This window comes from Monodon monoceros, unplaced genomic scaffold, assembly GCF_005190385.1.
Source record: "Monodon monoceros isolate NGI ecotype Baffin Bay Population unplaced genomic scaffold, NGI_Narwhal_1 Super_Scaffold_13, whole genome shotgun sequence".
NCBI classification, from domain to species: Eukaryota; Metazoa; Chordata; class Mammalia; order Artiodactyla; family Monodontidae; genus Monodon; species Monodon monoceros.
Window position 1 is genome coordinate 13,205,336 of NW_021703769.1, and position 26,077 is coordinate 13,231,412.

The following is a 26,077-nucleotide window of genomic DNA, read 5'->3' on the forward strand; positions in this document are numbered from 1 at the left end:
AATGGCCAAAAAATATAAAGTATTTTCAATCTTGCTAATGAAAGAAATACAAATTAAAACAAGAATCTTTGTTGCCCATCAGACTGGCAAGGATTTGAAAGAATAATCATGCTCAATATTTGTCCCCTCACTTGCTCTTTCACACTCTGGGTTCTTTCATCTTCGTGGGCCGTGGCAGCAGTGCTGGTGAGGGTGATGGACTGGAGTCATCACACCCTGCTGTGGAAAAGCAGCTATACGACCATCTAGGAAAACTGCCTGAGAGTATGTATATAAACCTCTAAAATAAGCCCTCTAACCCAATCATCCTTTCTCTTGGATTGTAGCTAGGAAAACAGAAAAAGTGAACAAGATGTAAGTAATTCATAGAATTATAACAGAAAGTATTTAGGAACAATTAAATTTTCATCAGTAGATAACTGGTTAAATAGTGTTCAATAAGAGGGATACTATTTGGCCATTAAAATTAAAGATGTATACATTAAACAAAAAAGATGACTGACGATGACTTTCATAAAGTAAAACAGGCCACAAAAGTATTTTAGAAGTCTGCTTCCTTTTTTTTTAATATACACACACAAGTTACTGATGATTCTTTGTGCCAAGACTATGGAGGATTTTCAACTTTTTAAAAAAATACGTACTTTTGTGACTGTCAGATTTTTATATAAGGACCGTTAACTATTTTACATGAAGACAAAGAAAACTATTTCCAGCTTAAATAAAATTCTAGGGGATTTTCCTGGTGGTCCAGCGGTAGAGAATCCAGCTTCCAATGTAGGGGACGCTGGTTCGATCCCTGGTCGGTGAGCTAAGATCCACATGCCGCGAGGCAACTAAGCCCACGTGCTGCAACTACTGAGCTCATGCACCTCAATGAGAGAGCCGTGTGCCACAAACTATAGATCCCATGCACCCTGGAGCCCACGCGCCACAACTAGAGAGAAAATCCGCACGCCACAACTAGAGATAAGCCCGCGCGCCACAACGAAGAGCCTGCACCGCCATGTCTCAACGAAGATCCTGAGTGCCGCAACTAAGACCCGACGCAGACCAAAAACAAAAACAAATTCTAGAGGCAGTTAAAGCTTCTCGGTCTTCATGTAACCCTCACTTCCTCCCCCAGCCAGGTCAGACACGGCTCCTCGGTCAGGGTCACAGGTAGCTGGTACCCCCAGGTGTACATCATCACTGCTCCATGTTTCTCAACCACCCTTTAAAAAGTTCTGTGCAGTGTTTGCCACACTGAAATGTAATTCTTTTTATACACATTTGTCTCCCCAACAAAGCCTGAGAACCCTGAGGATCTTTCCCATTTATCATTAAACACACAGACTTACACAAGTGCCCCCAAACACACATCCTATAATGAAAAGATCCACTACAAAATGTATGTTTCAAAAAAAAAAAAAAATACAGATTTGTAAATGGCATATTTTCATAAGGCTGAATAGGTAACTAGGCATAGGAGATGATGTTGTTGGGATATTCACAGATTTACCAGTGTAAACAGGTTTTGTTTAACACAAAAAAAGCTTGCCTCCTCAGAGTATACACTGGTTGTCCAGATAGTAGAAAGAGGTAATTATAAAAATGAGGATTCAACTAACATAAGCAAAAAGCAGCATTTTAAAAACTGTATAGTAGTTTTAGTGGATCATTTCTATGATTGCCTAAAATCTGACATCTTTATAAAACAGTAAGTTGCTGGAAGTTCTATCACAATTGTATATTTTCTAAATTTAATGCTGGTATCCATGAATGTAGTGCTGTACATTAAGAAAAGATACACATATAGGCACTATTGTACATGGCTTCATGGATATATGCGAGCACGCATGCACGCAGACACACACACACACACACGTTTCTACGTCCACAGTACTGCTACCTACTTGATTTACAAGTTCAGGAATGCCGAGAGCTCTGTCAATTTCTTCCAGGCCTGTGGCATCTGTGTTGCTCAAGAGTGTGTGCAGCTGGTCCAACAATGCTCTTTCATCACTCTGGCCTTCAAGGTTAGAAGGTGGCCCAAGGAGATCATCCAGGGAACTCCTAAGAAGTGGCCTAAAAAGAGACTTAGATTCAATTTCAATGGTGCTTTTCCTCTTAAAAAAAAAAGATCAAAGTAACCCCACACAGTATTTTTAATATGCAATAACTCAAATAATACAAGTGTAAATAATAAACAGAGTAGCAGAAAAGAACAAATGGCATCAATTTAAATTTAAGACCCACAATTTTAAACCTCACCAGGTCATCTTCGACCACCGTATCTAGATTACAACTCCCAATTCCACCACCAAAATGTAATTGCTAGATCCCCTGACATTTAGAGGATAGCAGAGATTTAGGAAAGGAGATTGGAGGGATGAGGAGGGTGGTGTTTTCAAGACCCTACAAGAACAGAAGTGGTAGTACTTAGGATATTGCAGGCTGGAGAAATCAACAAAAGAATGGGGAAAAAGGCAGAAATGCTGAACTGAGCCCAGGGTTCTACCAAAATAACTTTGTTTCATACACGGCCCACAGAACTCATGTATCGACAAGTATAATACAAACCCCGTACAAGTATAACACAAACCCCACAGCAATGCCACAGTTCTCCAACACATCACAGGGGCATGGAGCTAGACATTTATCCAGTCTCAGAAAAATTCTGTGATGAAACTATTTGTTCTCTACTGGGTAGAGAAGCACTCAAGTTAACGAGCTCATGTAGTTACACTTCTGTCTACTCAACAGATCAATTCATTTTTCTTTGCTTAATTTATTGTAGAACTCAAGTCAGAGCTGACAGTGACAGGTAGCCTCTTTCATGCCAATGAGTTACTGACCAAACTTTAAAAATGAAATAGACATAACCCACAATCTTTCACAAAAATAAAAGCGTGCTATATTTCACTTTCACCTTCATCCCTGAAACGTTTTAAATAATTTTAGAAAAGAATCATCGAATCCTAAAAAATGAACTTTCCAGAAAACTGAGGCTCATCCTCTGCGGACCATTTACCTTGTCAAACTAGTGCTAATTTATCCCTCTCCTCATGGAGGAGGATTGTTACATTATGAGAGACGACCATGGCACATGGAGGCTCCCAGGTGTGACCACTCAACGGTCCCGATCGCTGAGAGATACAGCCCTGTCTCCTCCCTCTCCCATGAACGCATGCTGTCTCAGACTCAGCCTCGCTTTTACACACAGACGGCAATGAGTACCTCAATTACAGAGAGCTTTTCTCATTCTCTTTCAGGTTTGTTCCTGTGCTCTCACCCTTTTCTAGATAATCCAATGCTTACATTTTCCACAGGGTCACGTAATAGAGCCCCACCTATTTTGAGTCCCATGAGGGCCTTGTTCCATGGACAACATGCCATCTGGCCAGGAACCAGGTTGGTTCGATGGTGCTGCTTGGCCATAAGGACTGACCCCCATCCCCATGGGAATCTCACCGGGCCCTGGGGGAACAAAAAGAAAGGATAAATTTTCAAATAAGCCAAAGGCGAAAGTTAGCCTAAAACACCTCATTTTCTTTTCTTACGGAAGGAACGCTTACGCATCTGAAGCGTCTGCTGCTGCTGCAAGGCCGGCCTCCCCGCCGGGATGCTACTGGGCCGCAGAGGCAAGGCGGGCCTCGGGCCACCCATGGCAGGCCTGGGTAAAGAAGCATTATAGTCCGTTCCTGGTCTCCCCATGGAGTTCGAGTTCATAGGTTCCATTCGGCTGGCCTTTGAGTTCGGTAAGCCCCAGTCTCCCGAGGAAGGAGTCTGATTCACAGTCACATTTCTGTTCGGTCCACCTAAAACAGAAATTAGGTATTTTCCATGTTACAATGAAATTCTTCTTGTATCATACAGGTAACAGTCATCAGACACATGAGCCTCTGTCATTCTAAAAAGAGGGCTGGCCAACTGTTGAGACATTTCTGATAGGCCGCCACAGGCATACCTTCACTGTATTGCACTTCCGAGACACTGCGTTCTTTACAAATTGACGGTTTGTGGCAACCCTATGTTGTCGGATGATGATTAGCATATTTTAGCAATAAAGTGTTTTTAAATTAAGGTACGTACATTTGTTTTTAGACATAACGCTATTGCACACAATACAGTATAGTGTAAACCTACCTTTTATATGCACTGGGAAACCAAAAAATTAACATGACTCACTTTATTGTGATATTTACTTTATTGCGGTGGTCTGAAACAGAACCTGCAATACTGCTGAGGTATGCCTGTATTGCCATGTATTCATTACAGATTAGAAAATGTCTTGCGAGACTTCCCTGGGGCACAGGTTCAATCCCTGGTAGGAGAACTAAGATCCCTCATGCCCCACAGCGTGGCCAAAGAAGAAAATGTCTTGGACTGAAAGTCTCCTTGAGAGTTTAAATCACCAAGACACAGAATAAATGAAGAATACTCATGAAAGAAACATGCTACTGTTATTCAAAATCCTGTTAATTCCAATTAAGTATTTTAAATTTGCTTTTCCCAAAAGAAATTTTTAATCATTAATATTCATTAGAAATAACATATCAGGGACTTCCCTGGTGGCGCAGTCGTTGGGAATCCTCCTGCCAATGCAGGGGACACGGGTTCAAGCCCTGGTCCGGGAAGATCCCACATGCCACGGAGCAACTAAGCCCATGCGCCACAACTACTGAGCCTGCGCTCTAGAGCCCGGGAGCCACCAGCTACTGAGTCCACGTGCCACAACTACTGAGCCCACATGCCTAGAGCCTGTGCTCCGCAACAAGAGAAGCCACAGCAATAAGAAGCCCGCACACCGCAAAGAAGAGTAGCCCCCGCTCGCTGCAACTAGAGAAAGCCCACGCACAGCAATGAAGACCCAAGGCAGCCAAAAATAAATAAATAAAATTTAAAATAAAATTAAAAAAAAAAAAGAAATAACATACCCATGTTTGAGCCATAATTTTCCTGACTATCCATCATTCTTGGATTGCCACCCAACATGGGTTGCTTTGGTAACATGGGGAAAGCACCAATATTCTTTACTGGAGGGCTTGAGCCAACAGAAACAGGGCTGTCTAGAGACACTGCTCGGTTATATGGAGGACGAACAGACTGCACAGACTGTGGACTCCTCAAACCTGTTAAAAAACATAAAAGCACAATACATAAATATCCTCTGATGATTCAGTACATAAATAATCAAGTACAAGACATAAATACCACCCACCCAAGAATGTCTTTCTTACCAAAATAAACACTGTCTTCCTTTACAAAATAAATAAGCCCCCCAAAAAAAGAAAGAAAAAGAAGAAAGAAAAAAGAAGCCTTGTATTCCAAATAAAGTAAAAAACAAGAGTCTCGGTGTTGGCTGAAGTATTAGGCACTGTTCTCTAGCCTGATATGGTCATTCATATTCTGCTTCACTTAATAGTAAAAATTTTACCAATGTTTCAAACTCCTGGAAGTTCTTTAACATGCATATTTAAAGTTTAAAATTTTACAACTAAATGTAACCAGATAAGTTGCCCTCTAATCAACCAAGGAGTAAAACAAAATTTCCTCCAAACCTTTTTCTTTTTGTTTTTTCTAACCTATTTGATTGATCTAACTTTCCATTTCAGTTTCGGAAATAGTGCCACTAAAACTGAATAACCACCTTTCCAGATAATTGTGGATTATTCTTTTTCAATTGATACATATAATATATCCTTGTTAAACTGATGAATCAAGAAACACTCAGCTATAGGACAGAGGCTGGGTAAGAACCAGCAAACACCAAAGTAAGTTAGTGTCAAAGGACAGGTTTTGATTTGCTTTTTAATCCAATTCTCTGTGCCTAAGACAAATAAAGGTACTAGTAGGTACAGAGTACCTACTACTCACCTGCAGCAACCAGAGAAGAACATTTTCCTATAAGCCCTGTGATTACTGGCATCATATTAGTTAGAAATGGGAAACTGTCCAAAAAGCTTTTAAAATCACCTACATTATAAATCAGTAAAAGAAACTAAGGTGGAGTACACATTTTAAAGTTGGATCCTAGTTTTAATTAAGAGTACATACAGGTGTGCAGAAAAGTTCAAAGGCAGCAAGAATAAAATCTAGTTCTTTCTTACCCAGAGAATTAGTTCCTTGAAACATTTGTTGCTTCGTTACCAGATTACTACCATTTGTGGATATGGAATTACTGTAGAAGTCAGAATTAGTCAGATCACCAAGAATAGCATCTAGATTATCCAAGTCTCCAGATCCCTGAAAATAATTTTTTTTAATTAACCTGTGTACATTACTAGATACATAGGTATAAAACATACTCATCAGAGGAAAAGAGATGAAATGGGAACAAGTAAAACACAACAGTTACCTGAAATAGTAACACCCAACTTAGAGGCTAGCTAGCTGATTATGACCCCTATCCCTACACTACTTCCTTGAAAGTAAAAACAGTTGAAAATTCTGGGATAAATCCGTGGGTTTGGAGGTGCTTTCAAAGGGGCATTTTTTAATTTACCCTATATGTTTAATTCTCAAACTGCAGGATATTTTCCAGCAAACATTAGTCAGAATCATGAGCTGACAGAGATGTCTGCCTCTACACATACTTCTGAAAACATGTATGATTAATAATAAAAATTTTTAAAAAATTTTTTGATAATAATAGTAAAAAAATAAGCTGATGTTCAACAAGATATTCATAGCTATGCTTTAAAAAGGGCTTTTGGTCAATACATTTGGGAAACACTAAACAAAGTTTAAACAAAGTTAAACACACATCCTAACAATAGGACTTCTCCAAGACTTTATTTTCTCAGGTGCATATTAACGTCTTCCAGAATATTGTTCCTCAAGAGGAGTCTGGGAAGTGCTTGTATAGAATGTGATCATGTATATGAAACTTGATCTTAGGTAAAAATCAAAATTCTGTTGCCTAATACAAAAGGTTTTTCCCATTTCTACCATACACTTAATGACCCAATGTGCTCATTCCAATAATAAAAACTTCCATGAAAGATTTCAAATTGCCTACTAATGAGGTACAGTCACATTTGAAAGCATACATATCTGATTATTTCTACACTGCATCATAATACACTTTACTGATGCTCAGAAGAGCTACCGAAAAAGTGACAGCCCCAGATTAACTTCCATTAAATAAACCTAAAACAGAAGGTAAGAATTTGTGCATAACACATTGTCTTTCTAACACAGAAATGCAATGCTGAAATACAGTGCCTAAGCTAGAATATACAGAAGACAAGTTACCTCTTCATTTGTTTCTGTCTTAATTTTGGCGTCCTTCCCTTGACTTGAGCTTGGGAGGGTGGAGCTGCTGCACTGGCTCACTTTACTGTCTACGCCGCCTTCCACTTTGGGCTGTAGTTCTTTGGAGAGCGTGTCACTAGGATCATCCCTGTCCAGCAGGTACCTAAGCAGAGCATTATTTTCCTTTCTCTTAGGGCTTAGTTGCTCCTGCTTGACGTTTCCTTCTACACAAGACGTTGTACTGCTAGTGTCTTTCCCGGTGGCTTCGGCGGTAATCTTGGCTACCTCAGCCGGTGAATTCCCATTCTGCAGCAACTTGTGCAAAATCCGGTGCTTCTCTTGCAGCAGTGACCCGTGCATACTGGATGTGGAGGACACTCCTCCAGACGTCGAAGAGGAGACCCCAGAGGGGCTGGTGACACTAATGGAAGAGTCTTTACAACTTGAATCCAGGGGCGAGTTGGTCAAGGAGGAATGACCCCGGTCCTCAGAAGAACAGGTAAGTAACTGCAGTAATTTTTTGTGACCTTTGCTTTCCAGAGGACCCCGCTGATTCTCTGGCCCTTCTGCACTGCTCTCCTTACTTTCCTTGTCATTGAGGTGATCTCTGCTATTTGACTGACACATTGAACTCTCCACTGGATTCTGGTCGCAATACAGGCCTAGGGGACTCTTGGAATCTTGACTGTTCACTTTACTTGGTTGACTTACATTCATATTGGGAGAGTTATCCAATTTGGGACCTGGTGAAGACAGAGTAGATAAAAGAGAAGTCCCTACTCCCTCACTGATAGCTTGAAGGGCACTGAGAGAGCTGCTAGAAAAGCTGTGACTCCCAGTATTGCCAGAAGATCCCATGGGAGAGTGCACACCTGCATTTGGAGAGAAGTCAGGAAAAGAATTAGACTGTCAGATGCTATAACAAAACACTACTTAACACTTCAAAGTTTCTGTTTTAAAATGAATTAACTTTACAAGAATTACAGTGGTATGGATAGAAAAGAATTACTGAAAAAGAAAAAAATAAAGAAAAGGAAATGTAACACAAATACCTGCAACAGGAGAAAACTGATGTGAGGCCATCTTTGGACTCCCACGATTACGCGGAGAAATCATAATATTCTGTTGGCTGGAGCCAAGACCAGGACTCCCACGTGGAGGGCTACTCATGTTGAGACCATAGTTGTTGTTCTGGTAGGAAGATGGTGACTGCATGCCTGGCCCAGGGTTCACTGAAGCTATGCTACTGGAAGGCCCATACCTGGCTCCACTCATCTGCCCCATGGCGCCGGGATCAGCCACACCGTAGGTCCTGCTGCTCAGCACCTGCAAGCCGGGGTTTGGCGACATGTTCATGCTGCCTACCGAACTGTTGCATCCAGCTGCTGGAGGTCTAATGCCTTGTCCAACAGGATTCGGGTTTGGTCTATACCCATTCTGTTCCCTGCAAAGAAACAGAACAATGTTTTACTAAAAAATTACAGGCATGCGTTAAAAGCCTGCATCAGATTTTTTTTTTTTTTTTAAGGATGAAGTAAGTGTCCCAGAAACTTAACTTCTTAGGCGCCATTCCAATGCCTAGTGACAATAACAATCTAGACACTGATCGGTTATTAATCTAATAACATACTTTTAATAAGCCACAGAATCTAAATGAGTGACACCATCAGAGCGCCACGAAGGGCCCAAAGCTATGTTAGCTGGAATCTCAGTGGGGCTTTACAAGAGTTCTCATATACCAAGGGGTTAACCTGGAGGCGCCTGCAAATTACTCAAGATAATTAATGGGTGAATATCCTGCTCCTTCCTGTGTTGCTCATTTACCATTAGCAACAGCAACAGTAACTATTTCTTCTTGAAGTCTACCTTCAAATTTTAAATTCAATCCCTAAAAGCAATGTAATATATCATTAGAAATGAAAAGTAACAGAGGTAGTCAGATTTTATGTATTCTTTTATCCACTAGCCTTCCCACCCTCCAGCTTTCCCAGGAATTAATTAATGAACAAATCCTCATTTACACATAAAAATATAACCTTAAAGAAAACATACTTTAGGAATCTAAGTGCACTTCAGCAAACCCAACCACTGCCTGCTTTTCTTCTTAATTTTTCTTCTCCCTTTTTACACTAATAATAAAGCATCTCGAGAACACTTCTGCATTTAATGAGAATACAAAGTAATCTATCATTACCTCTGAAGAAAGTGGGTTGAGACAAAGCCGTGACGATCATTTGTCACAGGATTTCGGAAGAGTTTGCTTTTTGTCTGTGCAGTCACTACAGTGCCATCAGCCAATGAGAATCGATACACTGGGGTTTCTGCATGGCCATGGATATAAGCTTTTGGAGAAAATATCCCATTACTAGTAACTACAACTGGCAAAACAAATGCATACAGGAGAAAACAGAAAGGAAATATACAAATCCAACATTTTCAAAATCCAGTGAAAGACTGGACCCCACCAAAATTAGGCTAACATAAGAATGCTCAAGAATCATCTTCCTACCCCACACAGACAAAAACAACTATGGTCATGTATATACTTATTGCTCTATAGCACATCAAACACAATGACAAACAAGATCCAGAATTAACCTCCAAATTCTTTACCTTCTTGATAGTGACGTTTCTGGGACCATGACTGCCCATCATTAAGACTAAAAAATCTCTGGATACACCTTCGGATTATATCTTCAAAACCAGGCCTCATGGAAGACCTCAGTGAATTTGTATCTATGTTGACAACTTTTCCTATTAAACAGAAAATTGCCACTGTGTTTAATTTCATCATTGTGCATTATCAACTGCACTGACTTTAATTCTTTACTCTCATGGGCAAAAAAAGGGCAGACCAAAACTGAAATTCATGTTGATGTCAAGAATTACTCCCAGTAATTCCCATTAAATTACCCGTCTTTTTGAAGTGCACTTCTTTATGAAAAATGGACTTGAAGTTACAGAAAAGAAATACTGGCTTCTGATTTGAAATGCTATTTGGAGAGAAAGCCAGGTGCGTCTACATTTTTTTTGTGTGTGTGGTAAACGGGCCTCTCACTGCTGTGGCCTCTCCCATTGCGGAGCACAGGCTCCGGACGCGCAGGCTCAGCAGCCATGGCTCACGGGCCCAGCCGCTCCGCGGCATGTGGGATCTTCCCGGATCGGGGCACGAACCCGTGTCCCCTGCATCAGCAGGCGGACTCTCAACCACTGCGCCACCAGGGAAGCCCACGTCTACATTTTTTTGTGTGTTTATCTGAGGGATTTTAAGTGTCAAACACGCCCAACTTAAATGCCCAAGGTTTCGTTGAATCTCTCCTAGGGTTGTATAAGAAACATAAGGGACCTCCCTGGTGGCACAGTGGTTAAGAATCCACCTGCCAATGCAGGGGACACGGGTTCAAGTCCTGGTCCAGGAAGATCCCACATGCTGCAGAGCAACTAAGCCCATGGGCCACAACTAGTGAGCCTGAGCTCTAAAGCCAGCAAGCCACAACTACTGAGCCCACGTGCCACAACTACTGAAGCCTACGTGCCTAGAGCCCATGCTCCACAACAAGAGAAACCACCGCAATGAGAAGCCCATGCACCACAAGGAAGAGTAGCCCCCGCTCGCCGCAACTCGCCGCAACTACAGAAAGCCCCTGCACAGAATGAAGACCCAATGCAGCCAAAAATAAATAAAATAAAAAATTAAATTTTAAAAAATATTATAAGAAACATAGGAAATAATCCATGCAAAGTATTCGTTACAGTGTAGGCACTTAAATGATAGTGCAGGCTGTAGAAAAGTTAACTTTTATAAAAATTTTCAAAATGAACAAAACATACACACACGCACAGTTTTTACCTGAAAGATCATGTCTAGTAATAAAGCTCTCAGGATTTGATGGAAATGCTCTTTCTCCTGTGGTAATGCGGCGTGCCACACAGATCATACAGGATTGCAAATCTGCAATAGAAAATTTAACCAGGTAAGGATTATACTTAACCTTTGGATGTGTCTATTCAATAGGCAAGTAAGAACATGGAATTCAGTAGGAAGAATTACAATGGAAATTACAAAACTACAAGTTTGGCTGCTATTGTTTGATAATCACCACAAGCACGTGATGACTCTCACCTTCTCCTTCCTCCATCATAGCACGTGGCTGGGACAGGGCAAAGCACTGCATCGTTTCATATTTCTGGCGCATTTCAGGACTAGTGTTTATGTCTTCCAGAACATCGTGTGGTATTTTCATCAACATACGGCAATTAAATGTATGGCTTTTTTGTCGCTGGGTCTCATTTGTCCAGGTAACTCCATTAACTTTAGAAAACAAATTGAAAGGATATTTTTAAAAGCTGGCAATTCAGTCCATGACTATCATCAAATAGTTAAGCTATAAATCAACCAAACTCCAATTAAAAAAAAAAAAAGAATTTAAGCTATACATATTTTCTCATTATACATCTTCCATAGTAATTTCTACAATAACATTTCAAAGTGGCAATATATAAAACACTGGAATAATTTCAATTCAAATTCAACAGGTATCTCACTTCTATTTTGTAACTCACTGTATATCTTAGACCCATGAAATGTATACCAAACTCTAAATTCGTATTTGAAATTTTGCTATCTACCACTTGCCCTGTTCTACATAAATCATCACTTGGCTTTCTAAAAGGTATATTCAATTTTCTAAGAAATGATCAAGAAAAAGAAATTTTTTTAACTTGCTTAGAAAATACAGGGACTTCCCTGGTGGTCTGGGGCTAAGACTCTGTGCTCCCAATGCAGGGGGCCCAGGTTCGATCCCTGGTCAGTGAACTAGATCCCACATTCCACAACTAAAGATCCCCCGTGCCACAACGAAGATCCCGCATGCGGCAACAAAGATCCCGCGTGCCGCGACTAAGATCCAGCACGGCCAAATAAATAAATAAATATTTTTTTAAAAAAGGAAGATACACATTAAAAGCCTACCTGTAGATTTCGGTAAGTTTTTAAGAAAATCCTTTCTGTCTTCTTCATGCAAAATATTGTAGACACTTGTGTTAACCAGGTCCTCTTGCTTATATTGCAGGTACTGGGTGACATTTTCTGACACAAACACAATGTTTCCTTCACGATTCACCACAAACAGGAAGCCATCCAATGCCTGAAGTGGGATATGTTAATATTGGCTATTATGGACTGAACTGTATCCCTTCCCCCACCAAAATTCATATGTTGAAGCCTTAAACCTCAGTGTGACTGTATTTGGAGATAGGGCCTTTCAGGAGGTAATTAAGGTTAAATGAGGTCCATAAGGGTAGCTCTAATCCAATAGGACTGGTGTTCTTATGAGAAGAGAGACAGACACAAGAAATGCACACACACAGAGAAAAGGTCACGTGAAGACACAAGGAGAAGGCAGCCATCTACCAGCCAAGGAGAGAGGTAGGTCTCAGGAGAAACCAAGCCTGCCAACACCTTGATCTTGGACTTCCACCCTCCAGAACTGTAAGAAATAAATTTCTGTTGTTTAAGCCACACAGTCTGTGGTATTTTGTTATGGCAGCCTTAGCAGACTAAGACACCAGCCATAGTACTAAATAGAATTTGAAAAAAACTGTTGATTTAACAACTGTGAGCCATCATTTCTGTTAACATTAGCACCATCAATACAGGGCTGTATGAAAAAGACAATTTGAAAAGATGACAGTAAAGACAAAATCTGAATTATAACATCTAATCTAATTTTTGAAGAATTACTTCTTCAAAGGAGTTTTTAAAAATATGAAAAATCATCCTTAGTGCTTCCCATTTTTCCATTTGTTACCAAGTCAAGCTACAGGAACTATACCACTCCTTAGTGAGAATTTACAAAGAGGAACTGAACTGATCAACTAAAAAGTAGCTGGAACAAACTAATTGGAACAAAAACAGTTGATAAGTGAACCTGAATAAAGGGCTTCAGGTCATGACTTAAAAAGAAACATTCTGTAAGTGCTATAGCTTAACTCAATCTATTGAAGACAACTACTTACAAAAAACACGTATTTTAAGTCTTAAAACTTCCTCAAAAATATAAAATTGTAGTGTGCCATACTATCAATTATGCAAAAAAACACAAAAAGGTCTGAGCTAAAATATGCCCAAATGCATTTTTATTGCAGGGGGCAGGGCACCACAGGACCTCATGAGTTATGTATATTTTAAATATATGAGCATTTTTTATCATCATATTCAGAATACTGAGTTGTACTCATGAAAAGAAACATTTTCCTTTTGCTCTCATATCCTAGCCAAAATTTATTTCTTTCTTTCTTTCTTTTTAAATCAACTCAGCTTATCGTATAGCTAAAACCTTGTACTTGCCTGAAGTAAAAGTGGTCCTAAGGAGTCTTTATCAATAACTCCTTGTCCTGTGGAAGATACATCAGCTTTCTGAACATCATCATCACTGGAAATAGCTTTTCCTAAAAAGACATAAGGCAATACTACAAATAGCATATACATCAGTTATAGATTAAATCCACCTTCAAATTTTTCCCCGAACAGACACAAAGAGACACGCACACAGATGTGCATAAGAACATACACATTTCCTGATAAGAAAATGATGCTACAGTTTTTAAAGGTTAAAATTAAACTTCCAAGTCACCCAGGAGGACAGAAGATACTCTAAATTTTCTTTCCCTACTAAATGTACTATCCCATTGCTTCCTGAAAGGGACCTAACAAGTGACAGGGTGAGCAACACTGGCCTTCTTCCAATCCTGGTGACTGTTTCCTAAAGAGCAAAGCTGGTCAACTCATCTGTCCATCTAGCCCCACAGAGGACAGCCCTCAAGGAGCAGCAGTTCCCACCTAAGCAACAGGTAGCAAAAGGCAAATGTGAACACAGTTAACAAGTTCCTTCTAAAAGACTTGAGTGTTTTCTTACTTTGTATTACCTTGCTCTTTTATTTGACGTATCTGTCTTACTGTTTCCTTTAAAATTGCACATTTATCTGGTTTGACATTGAAGTTGTCAATATCACTAAGATTAGCAGATATCAGTTCAGCCAATTCTTCAATATATTTACTCTCCTGCTCCCGTCTCCACTTTTCACCACTGCAGGTAAGGCTGGGAGAGGGGGGGGAAAAGGCCATAAATATACCTATCACAAAAGAGCTATGAGCAGAATCAGTACCTACACAACACCATTACACTCATATATAAACAAACTAAATTCAGCCCATAAAGACTACCAAAACATTGTCTTGGAGACCTAGTACAATACAGTTGAAATTCATGCAAACCTAAATTCAAATCCACCTGTTGTTAGCCTAGTGGCCTTAGGCATTAGTCTCATTTCATCATCTGGAAAATGGGGATAAATAGTCTTTACCACGAAGAGACAATAAAATTAACAAATAATAAAAACAGTAATAGCTACTTATTAATTATGAGGTTTTATGAATTATAGGTTTTTTTATTTTGCAACCATCACAGTGAAATTCAAGTGATATTGACCTTGGCAAATACTAAAAAAGCTATGAAGTATCACTGCATAAAATAGAATATTTTATTTCTATTTTTTAAACTTCTAACTTCATTCAGGAAAAGAATGATGAAACCCCACAATTGCCAAAATATCAACTTATAACATGTTCTTAAAGGATACTAAAGATTCTTACTTGTAATAATCTTGTCGAGCTACTCCTAACTCTTACGTCCTCTATTGAGAAATGCTTCTTACAATATCACACAGTTAGTATAATATTCTCATTTCTATCTGAATCAGCCATAAAGCCTCTATTATAACATAAGAATGTCCCCATCTCATCACGGTACCACTGTACTTACTACAAAGCAAAATCATATTATTTAAACAAAGACAAAAACAAACAAATCTAACCAGAAAATGCAAATAAAGAAAGCTGAAATGGTATCTTCAAAACAAATAAAGGCGGGGGAGTCGCCCTTGGTGAAGTATCAGGAAATAAACTGCTTACCCTTGTCCTGGAGTATCACATGGCAACTTGCGTTTTCGTGAATCAGGGGCCAGTGGATCCAAGGAGTTTTCTCCTAATCCGCTCATCTTGAATATACATCAGCAACTAAGAAAGAATAATAAGATACAAACATTATAAAATATTCATGACTCTCATAAAGGTGTCATATGCTTGAATGGCTGCATTTTGTAATTCAGAACTGCTTTCCCTAAATGGTTAGATAATTCTCAAAATTCTTTATAGTACACAACTGTTCTGAAGACCTCAAGAGTTCATATTCCAGTTTAATTATGCAGAATGTCCATCCAACCCCAGGACAAATGTTTCTCAAGACTAAGTAAAAATGCGTATATTTACCAAACGTAAGGTAGTTAGCTAGCGGGAAGCAGCCGCATAGCACAGGGATATCAGCTCGGTGCTTTGTGACTGCCTGGAGGGGTGGGATAGGGAGGGTGGGAGGGAGGGAGACGCAAGAGGGAAGAGATATGGGAACATATGTATATGTATAACTGATTCACTTTGTTATAAAGCAGAAACTAATACACCATTGTAAAGCAATTATATTCCAATAAAGATGTAAAAAAATGCATATATTGAATACCTCACAAAGAACAAGGCATCTTCTGCATAGTTAATAAGAAAAAGAGACTGTCAACTCTCCAACTGATAAAATCCTAAATTTTACTTATACACAAATAAGATCTTATCTTGTCAATTGGTAAGAAGTCTTCAAATGATAAATATCTAAATTATTTTCAGGCTATTTTCAAGGTAGCACATTTTTTCCTTAGACCATTTCTTTAGTATTTATCATCCAATGTGTTTTTCTTCTGCTACTTCAAAATAAACTGAGATTGTGTAAATAACATGTAAACTCCATACTTTCTGCTTACAAATTAGATGTACAACAATAAAACTCCAGGTGGGAGGATTTTGAGAAGATCCACAGAACAACAATTATTTTAATATTAACTGATGGAAATATAATATGCCTTAGTTAAAGTTGCATTGATAAAATAAATGTAGGCTATTGTTGAAAAAAGAGCAGATTTTAATACTCAGTGGCTCATAATTTTAAGACATCTACTAAGCCTTCACTTAACAAGAATTTTATTTGTCCTAAACTCTTGTTTACGAAGACAATCACTGCTATAAAGAATTGCAAGTCAAAAAAAAAAAAAAAAGAACTGCAAGTCAACGGAGAAGTTCAAACACTCCAAAATACTTTTTCTTCGTTTGTTAAAATGCATCTTGCATTCCATCTAGTCTGAGACATACATTGAAGGACATAAATTTCCACTAGGTGGCACAATACTGCCAGGATGAGAGACAAATAGAAATGCAAAATTTTACACAAGATCCTCATCAAACTTAAAATATGTAGCTTTAAAAAATCAAAATGGGAAGTTTTAGATTACATTATCATCTTTCAGATATTCTAGGTATGAATTAAACACCAACGAAATTTATTCTACCAATAATTTTGATAGTAAAATGTAGAGGCTGAAAAGCTGATACGTTTTAAGAACTTGGTGTGGTTTTTTTCTCACAACATAAGTTAAAATAAAAGAGAAAAGAACTTAAAATAACTTTCACTAATGTGGCTTGCTTATTTATTTACTTGTTTACTTATTTATTTATTTTTGGCTGTGTTGGGTCTTCACTGCTGTGCACAGGCTTTCTCTGGTTGCAACGAGCAGGGGCTACTCTTCGTTGCGGTGCACCATCGTCTCACTGCAGTGGCTTCTCTTGTTGCAGAGCACAGGCTCTAGGCGCATGGGCCTCGGTAGTTGTGGCTCGCAGGCTCTAGAGCGCAGGCTCAGCAGCTGTGGCGCACGGGCTTAGCTGCTCCGCAGCATGTGGGATCTTCCTAGACCAGGGCTAGAACCCGTGTCCCCTGCATTGGCAGGTGGATTCTTAACCACTGCACCATCAAGGAAGCCCCCACTAATGTGGCTTAAGGAAGCCCCCACTAATGTGGCTTAATGTCATGATTTTAAAGTGTAACCACGGGGACTTCCCTGGTGGCACAGTGGATAAGACTCTGCGCTTCCAATGCAGGGGGCCCAGGTTCGATCCCTGGTCAGGGAACTAAATCCCACATGCGTGCTACAACTAAGAGTTTGCATGCCACAACTAAGGAGCCAGTGTGCCACAACTAAGGAGCCAGCGTGCCACAACTAAGGAGCCCATGTGCTGCAACCAAGGAGCCCTGGAGCTGCAACTAAGAAGCCTCCCTGCCACAACTCTAAGGAGCCCGCTTGCCACAACTAAGACCCGATGCAGCCAAATAAATTTTTAAAAATAACATTTAAAAATAAAGTGTAACCAGATCCCACAATGCCACAATACTATATTCTTCAAAAATGACAATGTCATAAAAGACAAAGTCTTTAAGTATTCCAGATTAAAGGAAGCTAAAGAGAAATGACAATTAAATGCAATATTTGATCCTATACTGGATCCTGTACTAGAGGGGGAAAATGCTATAAACGACACTATTGGATCAACTAACAAAATTTAGAATATGGACAATAGATAAAGTATTTTACCAATGTTAAATTTACTGAAGTTTATTTCTGTACTGTGGTTATTTAAGAGACTATCCCTATTCTTAGTTTTTAGGACAAAAAAGCCATTATGTACACAAAGGACCCTCCAATGTTGGGGGGGGATTACATACAAGTAAGTGAGTGAGTGAGTAACAGGAGAAGAGGAGGGGAAGGGAAGAAGAGAAAAGAAAGGAGGCCAGCAAATTGTTGACACTGGTTGAATCTCAGCTGGGCAGAAATTTTAAAATTCTTTGTACTATTCTTTCTCTTGCAACTTTGCTTTAACTTTAAAATTATTTCCAAATAAAGTTAAAAGTATGTTCATCTTTTCGGATCCACCATCTGCGGTGGCACCACCGCCAATATGCAGATTTTCATGAAGACCCTGACGGGGAAGACCATCACTCTCGAGATCGAACCCTCGGATACAACAGAAAACAAAAAGGCCAAGATCCAGGACAAGGAAGTAATTCCTCCTGACCAGCAAAGACTGATCTTTGCTGGCAAGCAGCTGGAAGATGGACGTACTTTGTCTGACCACAACATTCAAAAAGAGTCCACTCTTCATCTTGTGTTGAGACTTCGTGGTGGTGATAAGGAAGAAGTCTTACAACACTCCCAAGAATAAGCATAAGAGAAAGAAAGTTAAGCTGGCTGTCCTGAAACACTATAAGGTGGATGAGAATGGCAAAATCAGTCGCCTTCGTCGGGAGCGCCCTTCAGATGAATGTGGTGCTGGAGTTTTTATGGCCAGCCACTTTGACAGACATTATTGTGGCAAATGTTGTCTGACCTATTGTTTCAACAAACCAGAAGACAAGTGATTGTATATTGGTTAATAAAAGACATGAACTAATGAACTAACGTTAAATGTTGAGTTTTATTCCAGTGATTTTAAAAGTGGGTTTTAAGCATCAAATTAATCGCACTATTTTCTGAGGTAACCTGTACTTGGCAGAATTATGTTGTATTTGATACCAGCTGTCTAGATACAGGCCAGTTTCTTTGTACCTCAGCAGTATTGACATTTTTGACTGATAATTCTTGGTTGTAGGGACTTTCCTGTGTATCCATAGGGTGATGAACAGCATCCCTGGTCTGTATGTACCCACTTGCTGCCAGTAGCACACCACCCCTCCCCACAACCAAAAGTATCCAGACATTGCCAAATGACCCCTGGGGGTGGGAAGGAACCTCCCCCACCCCCAGACTGAGAAACATTGGTTTGTGTGAATTGGTATTATAACCTTGCCTAAAAAGAAGCTACAACATATTGACACTTGTTTCCTACAAAGGAAGTTTAATGGCAGCAGAGCTCTCAAGTTACCACTTAAAAAATTCATCTGCATATGGCTGGTTCACTTTGTTGTACAATATAAACTAACACAGTATTGTGAAGCAATTATACTCCAATAAAGATCTATTTAAAAAAAAGTATGTTCAGTTTTGATTTCCAATTTTCATGTTTAAAAAGAAAAAGTGATTCTTAAGAACAGAAATAGAACATTGTAAAGCAACTATACTCCAATAAAAATTAGTTTAAAAAAAACAGAAATAGAGTAGTCACGACTCAATACAATTAGTTTTATATTTGTTACATTCAAAGGTTATTTTTAAATTGAGTGGCCAACCATCCAGTGAGTAATAGCATTTTATTTTAAAAATATAATTTACTCCACACATTCTAGATACTATTTCCTTACTTTGACGTTAAACACAAGCTGAATCCTCAAAACTGAGTAATGAACTCTTTAGTGGATAACAGCATTTAATTTGAAAGACATAATTTATTCTATGTTCTCAGTATTATTCCCTTACCTTGCTGTTACACATAAGCTGAATCTCCAGTACAGTTTAAGGTGCCTAGCATATAAGAGGTGATCAATAAGTATGCCTTGAAAAGTACTGAGTAAATGGAACATTCAACTTATCAAGTCATATTTTATAAAACAGATTTTCCTCCATTCTGATTTCTATAAAAGTTCAAAGGTTACTTTAAACTTTTAAAATTTTTACTGCTATGGTTGATATAGGATGTCACTGAAATGAATTTTAGAGACGTAAATTACATCAATAGAGAATCAAAACCATGACAATCTTAGTATGAAAAAAAATAATCACAATTATCATGTAAACCAGAAGTGCATACATGTCATTCATGTTAAGTCAATGTTTATGTGCACATAAGAGAAACCTAAATATGTCTACCTATGTCCAAATACACATGTGGCCCCTTCTCTTGATGTGGCAGAACAACAAGCTATAATGTGCACATGACTGTGCAGTCTACATGCTACCAAGTTTACTGTTTCACAGAGTCCAATGATCTCTAGTAACAGAGGTAATTATCCAGAAATGTACCAATGCAAGATCCTAATTTAAAACCACAGTAGTGGGACTTCCCTGGTAGGTCCACTGGGTAAGAATCCACGCTCCCAATGCAGGGGGCCCGGGTTCGATCCCTGGTCGGGGAACTAGATCCCACACACATGCTGCAACTACGAGTTCGCAGGCTGCAACTAAAGATCCCGCGTGCCACAACTAAGACCCGGCACAGCCAAAATAAATAAATAAATACATATTTAAAAAATAGAAAAATAAAAAGTAAAACCACGGTAGTGGTGTTTACTCAAACATGAAGATATCAATATAACTAAGAAATAAAATAATTTTCACATTCTATTTTTTTAGGAACAGGCTTGACAGATTTCTTTTTCTAGTTCTTAGATAGGGACAAACCTTGGTACTACAATCACTGTACCATGCGTAAAAAACCACATGATGTCCAAGTTTGAATGACAAAATACTGTATAACAAAAAAATCAAAGTAGAATAAATACATCCTTTAAATTTCATTTGGCTGAAGAAAATGTGCAACATTAGAAATAATAAACAGAAGCATTTCCCACACCCCCCAAAAAATAGTTTCAGCATATACAATAATATAATAATTCCTGAGCACAGATGACTATGACAAATTCTTTATGTACAGTTTTCTATTTATTTTGCATTAGTATTAGTTATGAACAGAAAAAAGTATAAATAGCATTTGTTTTACTTGCCAAGTCTGTTGTCTACTCACTGGTGGAGCCAGACTCAAACTATATTTATCTGGGGGGATATATTATCTAGTTTGGTAAATTATTCTTTTGAAGGTATGAAAGGTAAATGCTTGGCATATACACACTAAATCTAGACCATTTTCAGTCACTAGTCAAGAATTAGGGTGGGAGAGGGGGACAGAACATGCACCAGGCCTATGAGTAGATCAATTCCGCCCCGCCAATAAGTTCAAAAGGTTAAGAAACACAGATCAGTAACTGTACAGCTTACATTTTTACATCTTAAATTACAACCCATCTAGTTTGAAGAATATATGGAATTGGTAAAATCCATATTCAAATGGGAAATAATATAGCACAAGAGTCTCCCAGTATCTCTGACTACAAGAACAGTCTATTAATATTGAGCCCCTTCTAAATTCTGATTCCTTACAATTAAAGATTATCATCTACACAGTTGAGTAGAAAAGAAATTAGGACCACTATATATAACTGCCCTACCCCTGGGCAACCTGTACTCTTATCCAATAGTGAGGTGCATACATGTATTTCTGTGTGTGCACATTTTTTTTTCTACATCTTTACTGGAGTATAATTGCTTCACAAAACCATGTTAGTTTCTGTTGCACAACAAAGCAAATCAGCCATATGCATACACATGTCCCCATATCCCTTCCCTCTTGAGCCTCCCTGCCACCCTCCCTATCCCACCCCTCTAGGTCATCGCAAAGCACCGGGCTGATCTCCCTGTGCTATGCGGCTGCTTCTCACCAGCCAACTGTTTTACATTCTGTAGTGTATATACGTCGATGCTACTCTCACTTTGCCCCAGCTTCGCCCTCCCACCCCATGTCATCAAGTCCATTCTCTATATCTACCTCTTTATTCCTGCCCTGCAACTAGGTTCATCAGTATTTTTTTTTCAAGATTCTATATATATGCATTAGCATACGGTATTTGTTTTTCTTTCTGACTTACTTCACTCTGTATGACAGACTCTAGGTCCATCCACCTCACTACAAATAACTCAATTTCATTTCTTTTTATGGCTGAGTAACATTCCATTGTATATATGTGCCACATCTTCTTTATCCACTCATCTGTCGATGGACATTTAGGCTGGTTCCATGACCTGGCTATTGTAAATGGTGCTGCAATGAACACTGTGGTGCATGTCTCTTTCTGAATTATGGTTTCCTCAGGGTATATGCCCAGTACTGGGATTGCTGGGTCATGTGGTAATTCTATTTTTAGTTTTTTAAGGAACCTCCATACTGTTTTCCATAGTGGCTGTATCAATTTACATTCCCACCAACAGTGTAGCAGGGTTCCCTTTTCACCACACCCTTTCCAGCATTTATTGTTTCTAGCTCTTTTGATAATGGCCATTCTGACCAGTGTGAAGCGATACCTCATTGTAGTTTTAATTTGCATTGCTAATGAAGAGATGTCCCCCAACTGACTGTTAAACTGGAGATACACCTCAACCACACTTCCAGGTGAATCGGATCCAAAGACCCAAAATGTATTCTATCCTTCAATGTGAACTGGACTGTCTAGATCCTTGAGCCATTTTTACAATTATTTTCCTTGTATAAAATATTTCTACTTAAAAGTTCTATGCTATACTACTTAAATATATTAATATGACAATGCACACTTTAAGATTACATTTAAGCAACATACTCTATACAACTACTTTAATACAGAATAATAGCAATTTACAATAAATTCAATGCTCTCAAAATATGCTACCTATTTCTATATTATTTGGAAAAGTCATATAGGGCTTTCTACATAAAACAATCATGCTGTGGTACAGGTTTAAGCTTAGACATGCACAGAACACAATAAACTGCTAGAAAATGAACATGCTTTAACTCTAAAAGCAACAAAGAATTATATCCGCCAGCTCAAAAGCCATGAAAATGATGATATGTGGCTTAGCAGCATTAACTAGCTTTCCCTTTGGTTATTCAGTTAAGACAGGATGGGAAATCTTGATTATGTACAACAAACTAGCCAGATGGACAAAGATACAGGAAGTACTCCCTTTCCAAAAGGAAGAGACATCAATCAACAATGCTAGTGTCCATCAGGTGAGCAAGAAGTTATTGGGCAGGGGGGCCGGGAGACCCTAAGAAAAGCCATGCCATGCCATGCCATGCCAAAATGGGGAGGAGATAAGTTACCCAGTAAATCTCAAATGGCCTGAAGACCAACTAAAATATTTTACTTTCCTAAATTAGTAAGGGAGAGGGAAGAGGACAGATAACTTTTGTGGCAGTACAGTGCTGGGCATATCACATATTCTGTATAATTTCTCACGACCCTCCAAAGTATGTATTACTCTCATTTTACAGATAAAGAAGTATCTAGATCACACACAGATACTAGATACCAGAGCTGGGATTATAATATTTTCAGACTTTATAATCAACAAAATATGTACCAAATGTTCCTTGGGCATTTTATCCACCACCCCCCCCCAAAAAAATAAACCACTTATACTGTTGAGTCACACCATTTCCAACCAATTAACCAGAAAATGTCTCAGCTCATCAGTAAGGACATTGAGAAGTTGTTCCATGCAGTGTTTAGGGGCATGCAGTATTAGGGTCAGAGGCAAGGAGACGCTCCAGCTCAGCAGGTACCAATGCTGCTATTCCCCTCAAGCTCCTAAAAACCAACCATTACTCTACAGATCACCAGATAAATGGCCCTCTGAGGTGGTCTACTATTAACCATGACCTTTATTTCCAACTGAAACCAACAGTTAGTGGCTTACATGGCAAGAAGGAAACTTAGATCAGAAAAACATTAACTATACCCAAAATAATCTGTCAAATATTTTCATTCTTGGGTTTTCTAAGATTAAATGCTGGAGCCAAGAACTTTTGAATATCCCCCCAGTAATTCAGTTTATTCATCAGGCTTGTTTGCCTGATTTATATAAGGTATGATTAAATACGCCAATTAGGGAGTATTTCTGGGTGTCTCCTGAGAATCCCAGTAACTTAAGGAAATTTTCATACAACTGTGGATTTGAACTGATTTACCAAAAACTGCTTGAAGCATTATGTAAAAGCAGAGGCTGATCAAAGCCAATTAGAAAAAAAATTACCCTCGGGAAAGATTTATGAGACATCCATACATAAACGAACTACCCAAAATACAAGTTGCAAATTGATGCTCTTACTCAAAAGACAATTTTAGTATATAGTCATCACCAGTTAGGCTTAATCCTACAAGATTATATTTTCCAAAATATAAAATGAGAGGTTTATTTCAATCTTCTGTGCAGCTCCAAGAGAACCAGCACCATGGAGCAAAGAAAGGACACAAAATAGAACCTGTGTGTGTTTAGGGGACAAGAGGAGGCAGGGGAAGAAAAGTCAATAAACATGGAGCCACTATGGACATTTCCTCACCAACCAGATGACTCTTCCAGTGAGTATCTCCTACCTTTATGTTTTAATTCAACCCTGGTATAAAGGATAAGAACTGAAAGGAGACAAGGCGGGGGGGGTAGTTTCAAATAAAAGCTAACTTGCAATATCCTTTTGTTGTGTTGTTCATAACCTGTCATGTTTAGTAGGATAAAGTATGAACCACCTAATGCAATCCATTTTTTAAATTTAATTCCATTTCCGTTCAAACATTTGCATGCCCAGACCATTTGAGGACCAGGAAAGAGAGATAAATGACACCACACATTGCTAGAACTCTCAGGCAAGCAGAAGAGAGGAACATACAATTATAACAACATTATTTGGTAAGTGTTAAAATGAAGGCACAGCTGATAGGAAATCTACCAGCATACAGTTTTTTTGAAAACAGAGAAAATGCATATAAACAGTATCTACAATAAACTACCTTGGTGTAGACATATGCCAGAAAACAGTGTAAATCTCAGGTCCTGGTCATTCTTTTCCTCTATCTTTAGTTAATAATGTCTGCAAATTTGGAAAAGGGCTAGCAGGGAGCAATAAAATATCTTATTTTTAATACATAAGTTGAGCTGAGAGGCATCCAAACGTGAATTAACAGCTATTTCATCCACAAGGTTTCATTCTCCCTTCTCCTGTTGTATGTCTTGCCTTTTCATTCTCAATCAACAGGATGACCCCAAAGCCCCTTTACATTTATGCTCCGGTTTAAGCCTGATGACACTGAACTCAAACACAAACTCCCCAGAGGTTCTAGTACCAGAACTGGGCGTACCAATTAGCCAAGGCAAGTGTTAGCTACAACTGGAAGCTTGTTGCCAAGAGACTTCTCAACCTCTACATGAGCAACAGAGTTGAAGTTCACAAATACACACTGTGCAGAGGGAGTTAATAAGCAAGCCAATTCCACTGAAATCAAATTACCCTCTCCTGACAGCATACTAACTAGCTGGGTAATTCTTTAGCTGTTTTAAAGGTTACAGTGACTCTTACAATGTAACACGCTGAATCTCTCTCATTCACAGGAACAGACCTAAACCCCAAGTTCGTAAACCTCATTTTGGCTTCATTCCTGAACAACATACTATCTAGTTGTACTTCTTCCTCACCACCACCTCCACTACCCAAGTGGCTTGTGCTAAAAGAGATTTTGACAGAAGATATGGAAACATTTCCTATTTGTATGTAACCTTAAGTCATTTATTTCCTTTTAGATCTCCCCTTCATCCCTCTTTTATCTAGAATACTAGAATACCTAGTCATCCTTCAAGATCAAACTCAACTGTCACCTCTGGTGAGACCATTCCCAACTCTCCAATTAGAAAAAGTTATCCCTTCTTTATCCTAATGCATTTTCCATAGTTTATTACAACATTTTACACACTACACTCTACTCTTGTACACTTTTCTGTTTCTACTTTCTACGCTATAAGCTCTAAACCATAATAAAAACTTGTAAGAGACTTTTATTACAAACTCTTTCCTCTCTCTTTTCACTCCTACTACCACCATTCCCCTTGTTCCTTTTTCCAACTCCAGTTCTCCTTTTCCTTCCCATCCCATTAGATGTACTTTTGACCAACTACAATATTCCTAAAATATAGAGAAGATTGGGGGGAAGGGGCTAAATACCTTGTAGAACAGTTCTGCTTCCTTCTGACATGTCATTTTTCACTTGGATATTCCCATTCCAAAAAATATGGTGGCTTCAAGGTATCTATCAAAATAAAACTCAAGGGTTTGAATCCTTCACGGCTGATGTACTATGATACAATAAAAAAGACAACGGGGGGGGGGGGGGGG

The 26,077-nt window shown here is 38.9% G+C and overlaps 1 protein-coding gene and 1 pseudogene across 5 annotated transcripts in view; one reads left to right on the plus strand and one right to left on the minus strand.

Moving 5' to 3' along the window:
- The window catches only part of NCOA3 (nuclear receptor coactivator 3), a 118,454-nt gene that overhangs the window by 13,256 nt on the left and 79,121 nt on the right, over positions 1–26,077 (minus strand). For 3 of the 5 annotated variants that reach the window (XM_029221364.1, XM_029221365.1, XM_029221360.1), the window contains 15 exons: positions 15,212–15,316; positions 14,167–14,339; positions 13,589–13,689; positions 12,212–12,386; positions 11,363–11,551; positions 11,090–11,191; positions 9,853–9,993; positions 9,434–9,581; positions 8,292–8,683; positions 7,240–8,111; positions 6,093–6,228; positions 4,920–5,114; positions 3,558–3,800; positions 3,333–3,459; positions 1,896–2,067 (listed from right to left, as the gene is read on the minus strand). In XM_029221364.1, the coding sequence (XP_029077197.1) occupies positions 1,896–2,067; positions 3,333–3,459; positions 3,558–3,800; positions 4,920–5,114; positions 6,093–6,228; positions 7,240–8,111; positions 8,292–8,683; positions 9,434–9,581; positions 9,853–9,993; positions 11,090–11,191; positions 11,363–11,551; positions 12,212–12,386; positions 13,589–13,689; positions 14,167–14,339; positions 15,212–15,297 (3,252 nt within the window). In that variant the 5' untranslated portion in view covers positions 15,298–15,316. Of the gene's footprint in view, positions 1–1,895; positions 2,068–3,332; positions 3,460–3,557; positions 3,801–4,919; positions 5,115–6,092; positions 6,229–7,239; positions 8,112–8,291; positions 8,684–9,433; positions 9,582–9,852; positions 9,994–11,089; positions 11,192–11,362; positions 11,552–12,211; positions 12,387–13,588; positions 13,690–14,166; positions 14,340–15,211; positions 15,317–25,906; positions 26,019–26,077 lie in introns of those variants that run through there. The other 2 variants (XM_029221361.1, XM_029221363.1) reach the window with 2 other exon arrangements.
- Positions 18,105–18,623, plus strand: LOC114894565 (annotated as a pseudogene).